Source organism: Micropterus salmoides, unplaced genomic scaffold (genome assembly GCF_014851395.1).
Source record: "Micropterus salmoides isolate LMB-PRFRI ecotype aquatic unplaced genomic scaffold, ASM1485139v1 Ms_hic_scaffold_6, whole genome shotgun sequence".
Classification (NCBI taxonomy): Eukaryota; Metazoa; Chordata; class Actinopteri; order Centrarchiformes; family Centrarchidae; genus Micropterus; species Micropterus salmoides.
In genome coordinates, this window is record NW_024044348.1 from 4,254,635 (window position 1) to 4,274,052 (window position 19,418).

General features: G+C 39.7%; 1 protein-coding gene across 1 annotated transcript in view; it reads right to left on the bottom strand.

Annotated features, from left to right (window-relative positions):
• Positions 1-19,418, bottom strand: part of LOC119889986 (multiple epidermal growth factor-like domains protein 11) — a 159,830-nt gene that overhangs the window by 105,374 nt on the left and 35,038 nt on the right. The window contains 4 exon segments of the mRNA XM_038700963.1: positions 9,098-9,198; positions 11,640-11,741; positions 12,569-12,702; positions 18,582-18,689. Coding sequence (XP_038556891.1) covers positions 9,098-9,198; positions 11,640-11,741; positions 12,569-12,684 — 319 coding nt within the window. The 5' untranslated portion in view covers positions 12,685-12,702; positions 18,582-18,689.

The following is a 19,418-nucleotide window of genomic DNA, read 5'->3' on the forward strand; positions in this document are numbered from 1 at the left end:
TAGGGAATGTCTAGAATAAGATTAGGTAAACAACTGCGGTCATGGTTAAAGGAGCATATTTGTTTGTTAAACTATTTTAAAAATGTAATCTTAACATCCCCAGTTTGATTCTGGCTAGTAGGCCTTTTCTATCATCCACCTTGCTCTCTCCCCATGTTTCCTGTCTCTACTGTCAGCTTCAAATAAAGAGGATAGTAACGTTACTTTACATTACTCTCGTGACTGCAAATTTGTTCGAAAAAGAGCAAACAAATTGTTTTAGGTGCTTCAGAAAATTTATGTTGAGGCTTTATTTGGGTGGTTCCCAACATTGTTCTGCCTAATTTCCCCTTCAAGTGAAGTAATGTCAAAGGGTTAGGTTCTGCCAAAAAGTGATTTTCAGATTTTTGCATTTCAATTATTTTTAAAAGCCTAAATTTTCCTATTAATAATTTCACGACCCCTCTGCTTTTTCTTCTGACCCCTTAGGTGGGTCGCGATCCTCTGGTCGGGAACCACTGGTTCCACTGTACACATAAACAGCTGTGAAATTAAGTGGGGTGGGGTCACTCCTGCAAACACAACAGCCTGAGCTTTATAATGAGGTAGAAGCCACCAGGATTAATAGTTTCTATGAGAGCGCTTATTTGTGCAGTCCAGCATATTTTCAGAAAGAGAGAGAATTTATTTTTTTTTATAATAAGACAACCACATGCTCGTTTTATCCTGAAGGAGAGTTGGTAAATCATTAAACATCACCTTTCATCCTGTGGATTGGAGCAGAAACAGCTACAAGGAGGATTAAATCAGCAACGGGTACAAAAAGATTAATAGATATCAAATTAAATGATCGCTACCTAACTCCAGCTATTGTCTCGGCTTGCAGAAGCAGTCTCCAGTGCCCTTGAATCTCTTGATCGGCTGCTACAGGAAGAATGTGAGCGGAGGTATGAGCAACACCTGAATGAACAGCATTTGGCTGTAAGTGTACACCTGACATCTTCCTCCATTGTCTGATCTGTCGAAAGGGTTTATCACGGCAGAAGCTGCGGGTGAAAGTTTAATTGTTGAAAAAGTTGTGATATTTCTCCACTTGTACTCGGGACATAACATGATGTCCCATTTAGACACATTTTTAATCATTAGACTTTTTTTTACTTAGAGACAAAGTTGCTGAATAAGTAATCTCATATAGAAAAAATCTCTATGAATAATGGATGTAACCAAATACAAATAAATTATTCGAATATAAAAAGAGGATGCTCCCTGCACAGATATGAATGGCAACCACGTTTTTGCAGTAATATTAACCAGTCACGTTGCAGTTTACAACCATGTATGTCCAGACTACAGTCCGTCCGGAAATACTAGAAGGAATTGAATTAAAAAGGTATAAAGTGTATTTTTTAACTATATTGATACGTATGTAAAAGTTTTACAGGAGTGGGAAAATGCTGTTTTACAGGAGTGGGAAAATGCTGTAAAGTAAGAATGCTGAATGTTAATAGATAAGATTTATCAATTTGACAACATATAACGTGAGTGAACAGATGAAAAATCTAAATCATATCAATATTTGGTGTGACCACCCTTTGCCTTGAAACAACGTCAATTCTTCTAAGTACACTTGCACAAAGTCAGGGGTTTTGTAGGCATATCGTCAGGTGTATGATTAAACAACTTTACCAAACAGGTGCGAATGATCATAAATTTACAGTCTATAGTTGAAACACAATCGTTAACTAAATCAGAAACAGCTGTGAGGGAGGAATACAGCTGTGTGAGGAACAGCCGCACTCAGCTAACAAGGTGAGGATGCTGTACTGTCAGAAGTCATACACGATGGCAAGACTGAGAACATCAAAAAGACATAAGGTTAAACTACACTGCATCAGCAAGGTCTCTTGCAGGCAGACATTTCAAGGCAGACAGGTGTTTCCAGATGTGCTGTCCAAGCTCTTGTGAAGAAGCACAAAGAACGGAGAACGGGCATCGCGGAGGACCGCAGACGCAGTGGCCGGCCAAAGAAACTCACTGCAGCAGATAGAAGACACTTCATGCTTACTTCCCTTCACAACAGGAAGATTTCAAGCAGTGCCACCAGCTCAGAGCTGCAGAAACCAGTGGGACCCTGCACCATCTTCTGTCCAGATAAGTCTGTACAGAAAGACGGGATCGGGGGTGCAGAAAAATTACAGCAGGTGCTCTGAAGTGACGAGTCAAAATTTGTAGCAGAAGGGACATTGTTTGCCGAAGGGCTGGAGAGCGTCACAAAAATAAGTGTCTGCAGGCAACAGTGAAGCATGGTGGAAGTCAGGGGCTGCATTTCTGCAAGCAGAGTTGGGGGTTTGGTCAGAATTAATGGTCTCCTCATCGCTGAGAAGTACATGCCGATACTTAATTATCATGCAGTACCATCAGAGAGGCATCTGATTGGCCCCAAATTTAGGCTGCAGCATGACAACGACCCCAAAACATACAGCGAAAGTCATTAAGAACCATCTTCAGCATAAAGAAGAACAAGGAGTCCTGGAAGTGATGGTTTGGCCCCCACAGAGCCCTGATCTCAACATCATCCAGTCTGTCTGAGATTACATGAAGAGAGGGAAGCAACTGAGGCTGCCTAAAACCACAGGAGGAGTGGTTCCACTGTTCCTGAGTTATAGTGTGTTTCCAGGACATTTTAATGTCACAGTGAAATTGACCTTTGACCACCAAATTCTAATCAGTTCAACCTTGAGTCCAAGTCCACATTTGTGCCAGATGTAATGAAATTCCCTCATGACGCTCCTGAGATATTGCGTTTATGGAAAGGAAGGACGAACAACCTGAAACTCCACATATATACACACACAGTCGTTCTACAGTACAACTATAGGCTAAAAACACACAGCTGTAGATGTACATTTTTAAGTTTAATATACAGACATGTGGTTCATCCTCAATAACTATTATATAACAATTTTCAGCAGAGGTCTTTTGCTGTGCAGGATAAAGCTTAGCTAATGTTTGTTTACGTCATCTTCTGATTATGAAATCTGACTGACTCCTTGAACTATTTGACAAGAGACAGGAAAGTGAGGGGCCGCCTCATTTCAGTGCAATGAGACAAAATGCAAACATTATTTTTATCTGGACCTCCTTCAGCTGTACACAACCTGCAGGTTTAGAAGACAAATCATGCAATAACGCACAATGCAACCTGACCTATATATATATATATATATATATATATATATATATATATATATATATATATATATATATATATATATATATATATATATAAATGGCAGTAGAAAAGAATTTGACGCAGATAATGAGGTAGTCTAGACAGTTTAAACTTCCAGTGTAAATCTGAATATAGATATTTTGAAACACACAGTTCTCCGTTGAACCACTAATGTGTTTTTTATTTAGCATTACTGTAAAAATAATTATTTTAAAAAGAAAGAAACATCATTACAGGATCACAAAACGTTTTAGTTTTAGAATGTGATCAAAAATCACACTCCAAAAGTTATATATATATATCAGATTTGCTGCTGAGACACGATGAGTGGCCGAGGTAAGGGTGGAGTTAGGAGTGACGGAGAGGGGAAGGGGTAAAGATTGAAGCAGGTCAATGGGTGACGAGGTTGCAGGCAGTGAAGCTGCTGGGGTTCAACGGCAAACAGCATTCAGGACACCAGAGGGGAAAAAGAGGACAGAAGGAGTTGAACTGAGAATGAAAAAGGGGACGACTGCGGGAGGAGTCATACTGACGAGAGATAAAATGGCCTCAGGCAGAAGAATAATAAGACAGAAAACTAAACAAAACAATAAAAGAAATGGGTGTTTAGCTAAAATACCTAAAAGTCTAGAAGCAAAAAGAGTAAACATGTAGTACAGCCCGCTGCACATAATTACATGTTTATTTAAAACATACAGACAAACAGAAAAAAAGAGCGCACACATAACAGCCAGAAAACACAGACAGAGGAAAGCCCTATAATCAAATTAGCAGCCCTCCCCCTCCTCATTCTTTCTCTGTCGGGGAGGGAAAACTTTCAATTAGCTCAGGCTGTGCATATCGCACAACAAAAGACCTGTCCAAGGTCGTTAACGTTAGCGAACCAGGCAGGCGTCGCTTCTTAGTTAACGTTGAAGAATTAGCTTCCGGCAATCAAACTACTCAGCCAACGGACGCAGGAGGACACGTGTGTGTGTGTGTTTGTGTGTGTGTGTGTGCGGTGGAGGCAGCATCACACAATGGAGGCGAGGAGTATTTGTCTAGGTCCCCCGGGAGAATCTAATAAAGTTGTTTACAAGCATATCTTGAATAAAGACACACAATACGCTCCTCTTTACCTTCCCCTCCCCTCAGGCAAACCCATTCACTTCCTCTCTGCAATAAGAAAAGGAAACGCTGCCCTATAGAATTTACCATCTAGGGTGGATAATTGATTTCTTTTGCTGGATCAAGAAAGGTACACCAGCATGTGATAAAGACCAGGCAGGGAGATAGATTCTCTCTCTCTCTAACAAACGCTGACATTGTTTCTGACTGGTGTGAATTCAGATTTTTTTGACTTTTCTAAAGTCAAGCTTCACACATTTTATCACTTTTACCTGCACGTGTTTGTGTACAGGTGGACACAAAAAAACATGTTCTTCTAAACAACATAAAAGGTAAATCCCCAGTCTGTTTAAAGCTTTGTATGACCCCCTTCCAACACCACTTCACCCTCGTCATATGAGATCCAGCCGCTAGTCCAACTCGCCCTGGGATCTTTATTGTGTAATGGGATTCATTTTTACAGAAACGGTTCAAACACATCCATAAACAGCCAACGTACAGTACATACACAAATACTAATAGATATTCTAACTGGCTAGAGGCAAAAAAAAAAAAGACAGCCAAGCTTATCTGTCCTTTCAATATAAGTGCCCGTTCACTCTGAGACACTAAACACTAATGTTTCCGGTGGAGTCTGTGAAAATGTTACTAGGAGAGAGTCAAATATTGTACCTACTCCTCTTCTCTAAGAGGCTGCTTCTTCCCTGTATGAGTAAGAGAGGTTCATAAGTTCACTACAGCAGTGATTTAGAGAAGCAAAGGTTGTTTTTGGAACATTAATAGTGGTGCGTTCATCACACTACGAGCTCAACAGGCGTCATGGAGAAAGGAAAAAGTGATTTGTGCACCTAAATAATAAATAATCAGGCTCTCAAATGACTCATTTGTGCTCTTAGATTACTTAATTTAGGCTCTGGAATTGTTTATTTCTGAGGACAAATGGATAGAACATATCATTAAATAATGTTTATATTTAAACATCATGTTAAACAGATGTCGGACATAAAGTTGTTAAAAGGACAAAAACTACAATCTACTCTATATCATGTTACTGTCGCAGTAGGAACTGAGGTCACATGTTATTGTGTCTAGCAGTACTGATCAGCTTTGGCTGCTATAAGTTAGCTGCAAACGTACAACTGGGAATGTCCTAATCAGCCTATTTGCACATCCTGCAGACACAGAAGAGAAGCATTGATTTGAGGTTAAGTTTTGTGGCCACCAGGCAAGTCCAAATTCACTCTCCTTTTAGCTCTTCTGTGGTCTTCACACATCTCCTAGTCTCCTGTCACACAACACATAACAAAATGATCCACTGATTATATAAAAATCTTGATAAGTGCACCTTCTATGCAGTTTGGTTTGGATTTTGGACAGAGATACGTGGACACACATGTAGCCTGTTAAAAAATGTTCTCCCTTAAACATACTGTATGTTTCATGTTAACAATTAACATATAATTCTGTTAATGTGTGCACAAATAATAATTTTACATAGATCTACCACTTTTCTCCCAATAAGTTAATATACAGTCTATTACAATATACATTTCAACATATAATGCTGTAAATAAAAACAAAAAAAACTTTCATTAAATGTTTTTAAAGTGCGTAAATAAATCCGAAATTGTGTAACCCTAACCCTGGGTCGTCAGTGCGCATGTGTAGGCGTAGCGTGTTTGCGGCGGTAGTAGAGGAACACTTGCTGAAGAGAGCGAGCCCCAGCTTCACTGGTGTTGTGCCGAGTTGTCCGTAATTTATCACCGTTGATGAACCACACAAATAATGTTTTATTCATTTTTAAATAGCCGGCTACTTAAAATAGACCCGCGAGGAACCGCGACGTGCACGCAAAACTCTGCACAAGACCGGTGAATGACAGGCGAGAGAGAGAGAGAGAGAGAGAGAGAGAGAGAGAGAGAGAGAGAGAGTCAACAATAAGCCTCAGTTTAGCTGGAAATTCAGCTTCTCAAGATTAAAGCAGAGCCACCACTTGTTAGCCCCCCTCCGCCTCACAATCGCCGTGCACAAAAACACACATGATTCGACTACAGGCAGGACTTGACTATTCTGATTAGACTATGTAAACCCTTAGCTGGGGACAGCCCTAGTAATCAGTGTGGACAATTTATTAATTTGAGAGCACAAATTATTCATTTATTATTGTTTTTTTGGCCCCCCATGATACCAGCCAGGCTGTGTATGATCCAAAGACCAGAGAAGAATTGAAGATTGAGCCACATCAGAGACACTGTCTGAAAAAACCCAATACATTTAGTAGACTGCTGGGAGTTGAATAGCATGTCTGAAACGTGGCTTTGTGAAGTCCTTTTGGAGCTAAATTCTGTTTGTTAACTTCTTTTCTACGACTGCCATAGAGTATCAAAACATAATACAAACTCATTAAATTAACTGTTTTAAATCAGCCTGAATCATGTGATCATGGTTTTGCCCTGCTGGCTAGCGGCAGGGCTTAGGAGTGGCAGTGTGTGAGTTTATGCGTCAGTTTGTGACTTTGAGAGACTAGTAGCAGTGTGTGTGCGTGTGTGTGTGTGTGTGTGTGTGTGTGCTTCTCTAACAATTAAGAACAGAAGCTGAAGACTCGGTTTACAGTTAAATAAAGAATCAAATGCACACGTGTCGTGTCAGCTTCGAGTGAACATCTGTTGTCTCATCTGTTCGGTGTAATTGTCTGATGTTCTGTTTGATGTAAGAGTCGTGTTTTTCTTTGGCTGGAAAAACTTTAAACGAGCTTCACAAAAATAACTATGTAGAGAAATATTGGTGTTTTATCTCACTGACCAACCTTTTTAACAACAGATCCGTCCCACGCACCAGGGATTAAAGCGAAACACAAGCCACATTCACCTCATCTGTTACTGAGGTGAATGTGACAAATATCACAAAGAAATCTTTTTTCAAATAAGTAGATGGTCTCTTGCACAACAGAGGAAAAATGAGCCAAAGCCTGAAGCAGTAAATGATCCAAGAAGACGCTATTGTTCAAACAACATATCTTCAGAATAAAGCTTTAAGAGATATCTGACGATCTGACATCTATCTCCATATTAGCTAGCAGACGTTTTCTGCTTGCAGCTTTTGTTTCTCGTTTTATATTTTTCCCCCCCTTATGTTTACGTTGATTTCAAAAATCTCTGTGTGGCAAAAAAGTAGAAATGGATCCACTTTGTAACAGAGCAGGATTGATCTAACTTTGACAGCTCTAACAGCAGATACAGATAACCGCCTGGGCGCAAGCGAAAAGATAACGACTTAGAGTGAATCACTGTTCCACAAGATACATTGCAATTTTAACAAGCCTGAATACTTTGTGTGTATCTAGTGGAGTAAAAAAAAGTTTGAAAATAACAATGCAGATGACAGGAAAATGATTTTGTTTGTTGCAGAGATGTTATGCAGAGCACACGTTCCTCTGCGGTGGAGATACTTCTGTCTGATAGGAAACACCAGTGGTTGATAGGTTTTATTGCCATTTGACCAAACACAATGTGCAGCCTTATAAGAGCACCGTTACTTCACATACATAAGAAGAGAGTAATGTGTGTTAATGTTTTTGTTCAGCCAGAATGGGTTTTATTAAATATATAAAAGTTTATTTCATTGTAATATCAGACACAACAGCATTATGAAAAGCTTTTTGCCTTCCAGCAGCAGAGAATCAAGTTATTAACAAGACTATTATATAAAATAAAGTGGTCAAAAGATACATTTGTTATATGCTGCTGTTTAAATATGGATTATTACGTTTTCTGGACAGACGTATGACGTGAGCAATTTGAGTTTAAAACTTATTACACCATGGCCACTGAGAACGTACATATAGTATAACTGCATACATCTGATACAGGTGTCCATTTGCAGATTGAAGCAGTGTTAAAAACTGCACTAATAAATATTTTTATAGAAGCTATGACTATTAAATGGCTACATGTAATGTGATTGGAGGGGCTCGTAGTGACAAACGCAGAGAGAATCATCACCCGACCGCAGTTCCCCTCGTCTCTACAGACCCTCTCAGCGGGTTATAGCTCAATTTTTGGCTCTACGTGACCACACTTCAACCTCGTTTCCAGCTGCAGCAGGCAGCTGTTTTCAGGAGAGAGAAGCCCCGATAGATCCGCTGTACACTGTCTGCTCAGCGCCAAACAGCAGACAGACACGATTAGAGACCAGCTGGTGAAGAATATCTCATATCTTGTCTTTTGCCGTAGCAAATTCATAAGGAGATAATATGTCAGTGTTGAGGTTAGCTTGTTTCATTGGCCCCAAATGAGCAAAAATAATCAATAAAAATAAATCTAACATTTCCCTTGGCCTCTCTGTAAAGCTGCATTTAAAACCTTTTCCTCCTCGCAGTAGTTTTCGGTCCTGACTCTTGCAAAAATCATGCGTCTCTGGAAACATCATTTTATGTGATACACCACAATTCTCTATTCTTGTTTGAGTGTATTCACAGTCAGAGAGCAGATGATTAGTGACCTCTCTCTGTATGTGTGTGATGGGTTAGGGTTTCAATAGTTTTCTATAATCTGCCCCCTGTTGTACTTGTCGCACCGGCTACATGCTGTCAAGCAATGCAAGAAGCAGAAATTCTAAAGAGCTATAAAACGATTCTTTGTTAACCATTACCATAAATGTGCAGCTTTCATCTTGTTGAGTATTAAACCTTACAGGCAGCACGGTATCATTTTATTGTCTTGTTTATGTGTATAAAAATGTATGTTTAGCTGACTTTATCCAGACATCAACACAACTTACGAACACACAGGTTTCCACTTTCATAGAAGCCTGGGCAGCACTGAGAGCGTCGCCTGTACATGGTCCTCACGCCTCGTCTGTACGCCGTCTTGTAGCTGATCCTGAACATGACACACACACACACACACATAAAGTGAGGAGTGCGTAAATTAGTGTAATTTGTGATTATAATAGAAAAATGAAAGACTACCGTCACTCGTCTATCATTATTCTCTAAACGGCCGACTGAAAGGACACACTCAAATGTATTCCTGAAAGAAGAAGAACTCAGATTTGTACATGAATTTAAGTACCTTGGCGTTTCGATGATCTTTTCACAACATTCAAACCAATAGTCACTTTTCAAACTTTTTTAATCACTGCTTTATCCTGCAGAAACATAACTTGCTGAGCTTTGAAAAGGTTTCAAAGTTAATATTTGCCTGCGCTATACATGAGATCCTACATGGACTTGCTCCACCCCCACTAAGTGAATGCATTAATTTAAAAACAGCTGGTGGTGGCAGAAGTGTAACCAGGGCCTCCACGAGAGGTGGTCGCATGGCGCCGTACAGGCGTACAACATTTGGACAGTTTGTATCGTCAGTTAAGGGGACAGAATATCCGAGTTACCCCAGCTTTAAAAACCGTCTCAAACAATGGCTCAAGACCACTATTGCATGTGTATGGGTTTGTTCACCGTATAAGATGCAGCACTTTACTGCACTAAATAGCACTTTAATGTAATTCATTTGTACTTAATTTCATAGAATGGCACAAAATGGTGGTGTCTTTTATAATACATGATGTTGAAAATGATGTTGTATATATATTTAATTTGATGTTTAACTGTGTTACTTTATACCTTGTGACAACCTGCCGGGGACTACAGATGGAAAATAGCCTTGGGGTAATTCTGGCATATTTACATTGCTGAAAAGCTAATATGTTCATTATTATGCACTCTCCCTTTTAAATAAATAAATTAAATAAATAAAAAATGAAAGGTTGTGTTAAATTAAACCTTAAGTAAGGTTACTATTAAAGTGAAATTACATTTCACATTTTCACTTTAACTGAAAGTTAATGTTTCTTTTTATATTTCTACATTTTTCTTCAGGCCTTCTTTCCATTACAACTACTTTTATTAAAATGTTAAGAACAACAATTCACAATGTTATAGTGCTGTTAATAATGAGGACCCATAATAACAGTAAAAAGTTCACTTCTAAAAGGCGAGCGACACTTAACGTTTAAGGGAGTTTCTCCCTCTCATTCAAGGACGCTGATGTTGTCTGACATTTCAGCTTAAGATCAATGACTCAGCTCTTAGCTGGAGGAGCTAAACTGGTGGCTATAAAGCTTAATGTGGTCATTAAAGCAGATACGCCAACGGTCGCTCATCAAAATGACCACATCAGGCGGAGCTGAACTGCCAGTGTTGGGTAGTAGACACTAGCTACTGACTGCCTCTGAGCTCCAGCAACAGGAGTAAATACAGTTCAAGATGTATGGAGTTTGACAAACTGTATATAAGCTGTGAACTGGCTGGACGATGTCTCTGACGTAAAGTGTGATCAAATGTGATCACACTAATTGTTTTACAGAAATTTACAGTCCAGTGCTAAATCAATTCTTGACATCAAGCTCTCTTTTACAAGAGAACAAAATAGATATATATTGTACAAATAAATTTTGCATAACAGTTCAGTCGCACAAAGAAGTCATCGCACGTCAAGTCAATTTAAAGAATCACTAACTCGCCTCAAGGGGCTTTAACAGTCTGTGCAGTAAACACCATCCTCTGTCCTTAGATCCTCTGTCCTTAGACCCTCGATTTGGATAAGCAAATGAGGAGAAGAAGGAAAAGTTTATTCATTCTGTGATCTGGTATCATTGTTCACTTTGAACTCAACTAAGGACGTTAAATATCTCTGCAACTTAGATCCCCTAGTCTTTAAAAGAAAACAACAGTGTGCTGGCGCCCTCCGTATGGAGCACAATAGCTGTCGAATTGAATGGCACTCTGTTAAATTTAGGGACAACCACATGAGCGTATTAATATTTTAGACAGTATACTGGATTGTAAAATGGTTTGTCTGTTTTGAAAAGAGAAACAAGCTCAGTCAAATTTGAAAGTTTGTAAAGGAGGTGATTAGATTTACATTAAGAGAATGGATTGGAGCTCTGCGTTCTCCTGAAATGCATACATTTTGTCTTTTTGGAGTTCAGAACAAGATTTAAATATTACGAGAGGAGGACTGTAATCTGGTCTTCATTCAATTTAAGCCATTTATCAAGCAAAATGCCAGCCGGCCTCTGGTTTCAGCTTCTCAAATGTGAGGATCAGCAACTTTACTCTGTTTTCATCACAGTAAAATTAACTTTGGATTGTTAGTCAGAGAGTCTTTTTTAAAAGGTGCCACATTAGGCTTTGAGAAATACTGACATTGATTTTATGGACAAATGTATTAATTAGTTAGTGATAAAAACATTCAAGAAATTAAATGATTAGTGAATTAGTTGCTGCACTTGTCCACAGTGTGTTGCTGTGCGTCCATACCTGTGTCTGGTGCATTTGAACCAGTTGAGGATGTCGGTGCAGCGCGTGTAGTAGACCTGGTCAAATGGATGAGCGTAAGACTCCTGCACGGTCACTGCATAGCTAAAGGGAAAGAAAATACAACCACAGATTAAAAGTACAACTAGAAACTGTTGCACAAATCAACTTCTGATCTTGAAAAACATCTGTCTTTATTAAATTAACAGACCAGCCTGCCGCACGCTCCAACGTGAAACTCAAAGATTTTTCAAGTCTCTCAAACTCTCAAGGCTTTGGTGAAATCTGTAAACTCAATTGCATCATAGTGGAGTAGAACAATATCTCATGATGTCACCAAGTCATTAAAGTCACCTTTTAAAACAGTATCAGGATGTGAAGTATTGATCCCTCATCTTTAAAAGCTTTATTTTACTTTCCCAAAAAACAAAAAGTTTCAGGATTTCCAAGAATCCCGACATAACTTTACTTTTTACCCCCCCGTAACAATACACACCTGACACTGGTGACTTTGTTCTCAGTGTGTTTTCATGTTGTGTTGAATAAAGGCTACTGAATTGAGTCTAACCTTTAGCAAGAAGTGAAAACTGTAATAGTCATCAGAGGTAATATCCATTTCCACAATTCCTACTGATTACACTGAGAGACTATCGATCAGAGCACCTGCACTCTGTGTTGCTCTCACCAGAAACGACATTGTGCTTTTACTCAGCGTAGTAGCACTGAGTGGTGGGACCACTCAAACAGTCACATTACCATTGCTCTGAATTTACGACCCCAGTATGTCCCCAGGAGCAAACCTTTTCCGTTTTGCTTTTGATTATTGGCATACCCTCAGTCTTGATTTGTGGAGGCAGTCCATTACTTCACTGCAGCGTTCAGAGCGCTGCTATTTCACTTTCAGTGTTGGAGAAATTGGGGGGAAAACTGACCTCTCCCAGTGGCTGCAGACGTTGGGGTCATCCGGGTTAAGGGGAGACACCAGAGAGATCAAGCTGAACAGGTTGAGCCACAGCAGGGCTTGGGCAGAAACCCCACCGGCACCCATTGTCCTCGTCCCTCCGTCCTTGGGGAAGCAGAGAGACACAGTGACGAACAAGATTTCATCTTTAAAAGGCTGCGGTGTTGTGTGCATGAATCAGAAAACAGAAATATGGACTACTATTACCCTGAATTCTGACATCAAGGATTAAGGACAAAACAGGCAACCATTCCTTTGTGATCTGTTGGCTCTGCTCTTCAAACCAGTTCATCTTTATGACTAACTTCACCTGACTCCATTGTACTCATGGGCAGCGGTGGAAAGTAAAACTTACTCAAGAACTCTTCTTAAATAGATTTTGAGACTTTCTGCAGAAAAGGGAAATAAAACTACATTTATCTGACATATATAGTTACTCTTAAGTCTTTGTATTAAAAAATATAGCTTACATAAGCTAAGTTTTATATACAAAATCCAAATCTTGTGAGCCTTAAGAGGGGCCCGACCCCTAACGGTGGAAATCACAGAACTAAACTAACTGTATATAAATAGCTAAAACTAGCTCCACCTCGATCAGCTGCAATAGTAAAATGCTGCTGAAACATTCATGCATCAATATTAACAATATAATAATGTCATATATAGTATATAACAGTCACATGGGCTATTTTTCTTTCTTTATGTAAAGGATCTGAGTACTTTTTTTCACCACTGCTCACCGACTGCACCATATACTTGGCTGTGCTGTCCTGCTGCAATGGCAGGGAAAGATGTTTGCTTAAAAAAGGAGTGCAGGCGGCACAGGAAGCAGTAGGTATAATGTTGAATCTCTGTCAGCTAAGAATCAAACAGCAGCAGGTGGTGGAGATGTTGTGGTAAACTTTAATTAAATCTTCTCACAGCTTTTAAGTGTTTACAAAGACAGTACAGAACCTTCAGCCACTTCAAGCCCCATTCAGTTATTTCTCTGTCAGTAATACTATAACTGGCCACTTATCAGATTCAAAATGTTAACAAAATATAAACATAATATTAACATAAATATTCATGTCTTATATTGCTCAACAACAACCTAAGTTCAATGTCCAATACTGTAGTTAGTATCCAACATCTCATTATATCACTCAACCACTATCCAATTAAATATGATACCCCGCCTACTCATACTCATAAAGTGATTCTTTTGAGGAGGGCTTCCTCTTTAAGCACCAGCACGGGGACAAAAACTCTGAAAGAGGTCTTTGATAATAGTGATTCTTTTTCTTTGGACAAACAAACATGTAAAAATTATAGGTCATGAAAGCTAAAAAATGTAGAAGAGAGAAAGTTGTTCTCTCTTGGCATTTTCTTAATAAAAACAGTTTGCATTTGGCAAGAAAAATAATCTGTTAGCGAGTGGGAGTAAACCAGTATGGAAGGGGGGAAAAATGTAATTGCTGTAATTCATAGGAATGGAGCAGAGCGGACCACTGATAAAAACAAATCAGAGGGACTAATGAGATAAAACTGATACAGCAATTTTAAAAACTAAATCAAAAGGCTATGTTACGGTCGGTGGGCAATGACAAAAAGCACAAAAAGCATCAGGGTGTAAATATGGAGATTTCCTAAAATGTGAATAAAGTAACACCCGATTCACAAGGCAATGAAACTTCTGCTTTGGGGTGATCCACCTTTATTCTACACGGAGCACGGGGAGGGTGGCTGAATGCACGTCAGGAGGAAATAGTGCTGTTGAAAAGTAGAAATCTCCTGGACTTTATGCAAATAAAATAGCAGGGCACGCATGCACAGCTGAGAATGCCAACCAGGTTTTGTGTCCGACACAACCAATCTTGTTTGCACCGAAATCACTGACATCACTTTACATAAAGGTTAGCTACAACAGCAAAGGCAGCGAGCAGGGAGCCATCAGTCTTTACTGAAGCTGTCATTTATTTTTCTGAAATGGAAAAAAAAAATGAATCTCAGTGCTAAAGAATTTAAGTTTTTTTTAGCTTAGCATAGATATTGTTGTTGTTACATGTGTCACCGCCTTTACAGCTATGATGCAAGGGAGAATTTAAGGCAAAACAAAATTATTACCAAGACCTGTTTTTTCCACGTCAGCCTGAATTCCAAACAGCCTGATGGGATGGATGTCTCCATTGAGGCACCTAAAACTTCAAAATGTTTGCACAATGAATGTTTCCTGGGAGGGTTGTTGACGGTAGCTGTGGGCATGACAGTGACACAGCCGGGCCGATTCCTCATGCCATCGGGCCCATTTCAGTGGCACACACACTGACAGCCCTGGAAAATCATGGTGATGATGAATAAACCCCTGAGTGACAGAGGTGGCACAAGCCAAATTCTCCCACCCACACTGTCCCGTAAAGGAATGACATTATGATGAGTGTTCTCATTATGTGTAATATGAGCAAGGCCATGAGGAGACACTGAGAAGTCAGACATGCTGGATGTTTTTTTTTGTACAGGTGCCTGCTATGTGGAGGCAGGCTGCAGACAGGTATAATTGAGGTGAAGCAGTGAATAAGCCTCTGCAAGAGTGATGAGTTTATGTTTGACGTAAACAACTGCATTGTTGACAAACCTGTGATAATGATAGTAATGATAAGCGAGACAGACAAACGCATGTGTGCTGGGTCAAGTTTGGACAAGGATGAAAATGAATTATCTCCTCCAGGCTTAAGCCTTGAGAGCATCCTGCATTTGGTCGTGTGTCTGTGTGTGTCTTTCCGCAGCCGATCTTGCATTGTACTGAACCCATCAGCCTAATATTTTATGTGCACATTTATAATTACACTAAAATTCATTTTGCATCCTTGGGCAGTTCTGTTCAAAACATGTACTCTTATATTGAACATACAGTTACACATATGACACTTTTTAGACAAAACACAGCATGCAAGGAGTCAGAAGAGATAATGTTGTTGAACAAATGTAAGTTGAGTTTGGTTTCACACGGGTCATGAACAGCAGAGTCCTGTGTTTGTTTGACTCATCCATCCACCGCAACCTCATCTCTATGCAGACTTTGTAGCCCTTTATACAATATCAAGTTTCATTCTCTGTGACATTCGCTCGTAAAATGACACGCCGCCTCTGCACAACGTAAGTCAATAGAGACTAAATGGCGTGAAATGACCCACGGACAGCAAAAAAAGGTGTCAATACGTGATAACACTAAAATGATGCAACATAACTTCAACAAGCAGTACGTCATTTTCTGCCACTGGGGGTCTCTCGCATCAAAACAATAACAAAAGACATAGTTTGAAGACTTCATGAAGTAGCATGACCTCCTGGGAGGTGTTGCCTTCATTGCAGTCAGCTTTTCCCAGTTAGGAGAAGAGGTTTTAACAGGAGCAAAATTATCCACAGAGGTCTCCAAAACAAGAGGACAAGGTGAATACAAAGGGTAAAACCAGAATCACTTGTGGGTGATCAGACCCATCAGTTTCAAAACCCAGGATTAGCCTTCAACGTGAAATCCTTAATGTACCGTTTGTCAATTTAGTCTGTACTAGAACAGGAGGTTTCTACTGTCACATAATGTCATGGTTCGGTTTAAAGTTTAGTTTGTTTTGCCTCCTGTGTCTTGTCTGAATTTTGTTCCTGTCTGTCTTGATTACCTAATGTGTCTCACCTCTGTTTATCACCCTACCTGTTTGTTGGCATTTATAGTCTGTTGTTCATTTGCCTTAGTTGTTTTGTTTTTTTATTTCACCTGCATGTTCTTCCTGGAAAATTGCTTTTCCTTTTCACTGTGGACTTGTACCGTGTGTTTGGATGATTTTGCTTTTGTCGGGAGAGCTTTATTTTGATTTCTTGGACAAACCGATCCTCCCTCACTTAGTGTCTGCATCTGGGTCAAAGGCTAAGTTCAGACTGCAGGCCTTAATTTTTCCCTAGATTTTTTTTGGTTGACAGTTCACGTTCACTGCTTAAATGTGGCCCGTATCCGTGTCCATGGCCTGAAAGTGACCCGCATGCGCAGATAATAACACAACGTCACACGCCGGCTACAGGAGTAAACAAGGAGCAACAGAGGTTAGCTCCTGTTAGCCCACAGAAGACCCCCGTTTTTTATTGTCCTCTCACGAGAGGACAGAGCTCGCGGTCTGGTGGATTTCAGGTGTAAGAATGGGAATTTGTGAGCAGATGATAGCGAGGTAGAGGAGAAAGAGAGCCACATGTTTAATAATGGCCTTTGTGAAGCTTTTTCATTCACCGCGGCTCCGTCTACAGCAGAACTGCGACAACAGCTGCTCAAAGTCGCATCAATTCCGAGTGTCCCAGACTCAGGTCCCATTTAAAAAGATCCGATCTGTATCGGATTTGGACCACATATGGAAGTTGCCCAATTCCGGACTGGAAAAGATAAGATTGCATGAGACTTGGCCGGTTCACATTGTCATAAAAAAATCAGATCTGAGTCACGTATGGGCAAAAAAAATCTGATCTGCAGTCTGAACGTAGCCAAAAGATCCCTTTTCCGTGCCTCTGCACGAGGCAACTGTGACACATAAATACTTCCATAGTTGGAAAAGCCATCTTCAGAATGCGTATACAAAATGTAATGCATATATTAAAGAATTTGTGCTAATTTCTCAAATTGTGTTGTGTGTTTTGGCTGTGTTGGCTCGCAAGTTAAGAAGAAACATTGGCTGGTTTGCCTTCTTCTCTGAAATTAAAAGGTCGATACAAACTGTATCTCTGCACATCCAGTGTAGTGAAAATGCTTGGAAGGTTTTTAGCCTAGCTTAGCAAAGGCTGGAAGCAAGCGGAAGGTAGTTTGTTGCAAGGCTAGCAGTGGGGTAAGCCATCTTGGAATAATGTATAAACACTCCCAAGTTATAATTACAAGAGTTCTTCCCATTGTGTGGACATGGCGTGAATTCAGTATAGGCTCGGCTAAACACATTTAGAAGACAACCAAGCGTATTTTTCCAAAGGCTTAAGTGTTTCTTCAAGTCTTTTTGTAGGGGAGAGCAGGTATGGTTGTAACACTTACTTGCTTCAGCAACTAAAACTCGCTAAATGTTTTACCAAGAGTTCTCAAACTTTTAGTACCCACATTTGTTCACTACAAATGGCACCCGTTCAATCCTCTACAAGAATATCACAGACCTCGTGAGGTGATGATGTCAAATGCACTGTGTTCCCTTTGTTACCACCTACCGGGTAGCAAGAATAGATGCCAGACCATATGTTATGCTTCAAAAACAGGTATAGCGAAATAAAGGAACAATGTTTCTCGCTCACTGTGTCCGATGACTCGCGGTCATGTATGTGTATGTAAATGTGTCTATAGAACAAACTTACCTAACAGTATATTTAATAAATATTACTACATTGTACTTACTTAAGGAATATAATCTTTGTACATCCTTAGTCACAGTCAGTGCTTGAAGTGGGCCGCTACTCACCGGTGGACAGTAATATTAAAATCAAGAAAGTCCCTAGTTTTATGTATCGTGGATGGTTGTGACACTTTTTAAAGTAGTGTTACAACCCAAACCACCCCTGTCAGACAATGTTTAGTTAGCTTTATTAACATAGTGGTTTGAAATTAGAAAGGAAAAAATGCATCACATGTTGCCTGAGAAACTACATTTCAATCTCATATAAGTCAAACAATTTTATCTGCAATAGTATAGATAGTAAACAAAATATTGTCTTGGTTAAAAAATTTACTTTCTGACCTCAAAATCAGTTTTTTCTCTACTAAGGTAAATACTGAAATGATCACATGACTCCTATCTTATCTCTAATTGGTAGAATTGGTGTTGTTACAACTCTCCCCATGTTACAGCCATACCCGGTCTCCCCTTTACCTAATGTTCAAAACAAGGAGCATTTCCAGAGATAAATGCTAGTTTCAAATAGAACTGAAGGAACAATTCATAACAAACATCAGTAACCTAAAATGTTACCAGGAGACACACAATTCAGCTTACCTTGAGCAAAACGGAGCGCGGTGAATTATAATCTGTTGTGAAACTGAACTCTATCTCAAGAAAAAGACTCCCGCTGGATGACAATGGTGGGACTGGACCTCAGGCTACCTGTGTTTAAGACAGAGAGGAACACACTAAGAACAAAGATATGAAATATGTATGTTCTTTTCTTTAAGGGATTTTGGAAACCGAAGAAAATCTCATGAGCTGGATGGTTCTCACTCCACATGCTGTATCCCAAATGTTGCACTGCATCGTCTTAATCATCACCTTCTAGTTAGATGCACCTGAGGATACCAAAACTGCAGAGAATTCATTTCCTCAAATTAATTCAATTTCAGCACATACAGGTAGGAGCCTCCATCTGATATTCCTTAGGATTAGTCCGAGAGATAATTCAGAACCATCAAACATTCAGTCAGCAGTGGTTTTACCTGAGCTCTGCCATATTTTATCACTGCAGCTCATGAAAAGTAAAAAACAACCAAAGGACTGCAGAGCTTTGAACTCTATAATATGTGTGTAATGTATGTGAATGTGTGCCTGCTTTGTGTTCATTGGGTGCTGTTTCTCATAAGCAGCAACTCACAGTGACAGAAAATCAATAAAAACACTGTTATTGTTAGTCAAACAACATTTCCCCGGCCCTGATAAATGTCTCAACATCGGGGGTTTTGCAGTGCAGAGCTGTCAGACAGTGAGCTTAGACAGAGCTGCCAAAATGTGGTACAGACACTGGTTTTATGAGTTTATAGAGGAAGAGGATATGATGTATTACAGTAAACAGCATTGGTGACACAGAGACATACGCCAAAATAACCCTATTAGAATGCACTA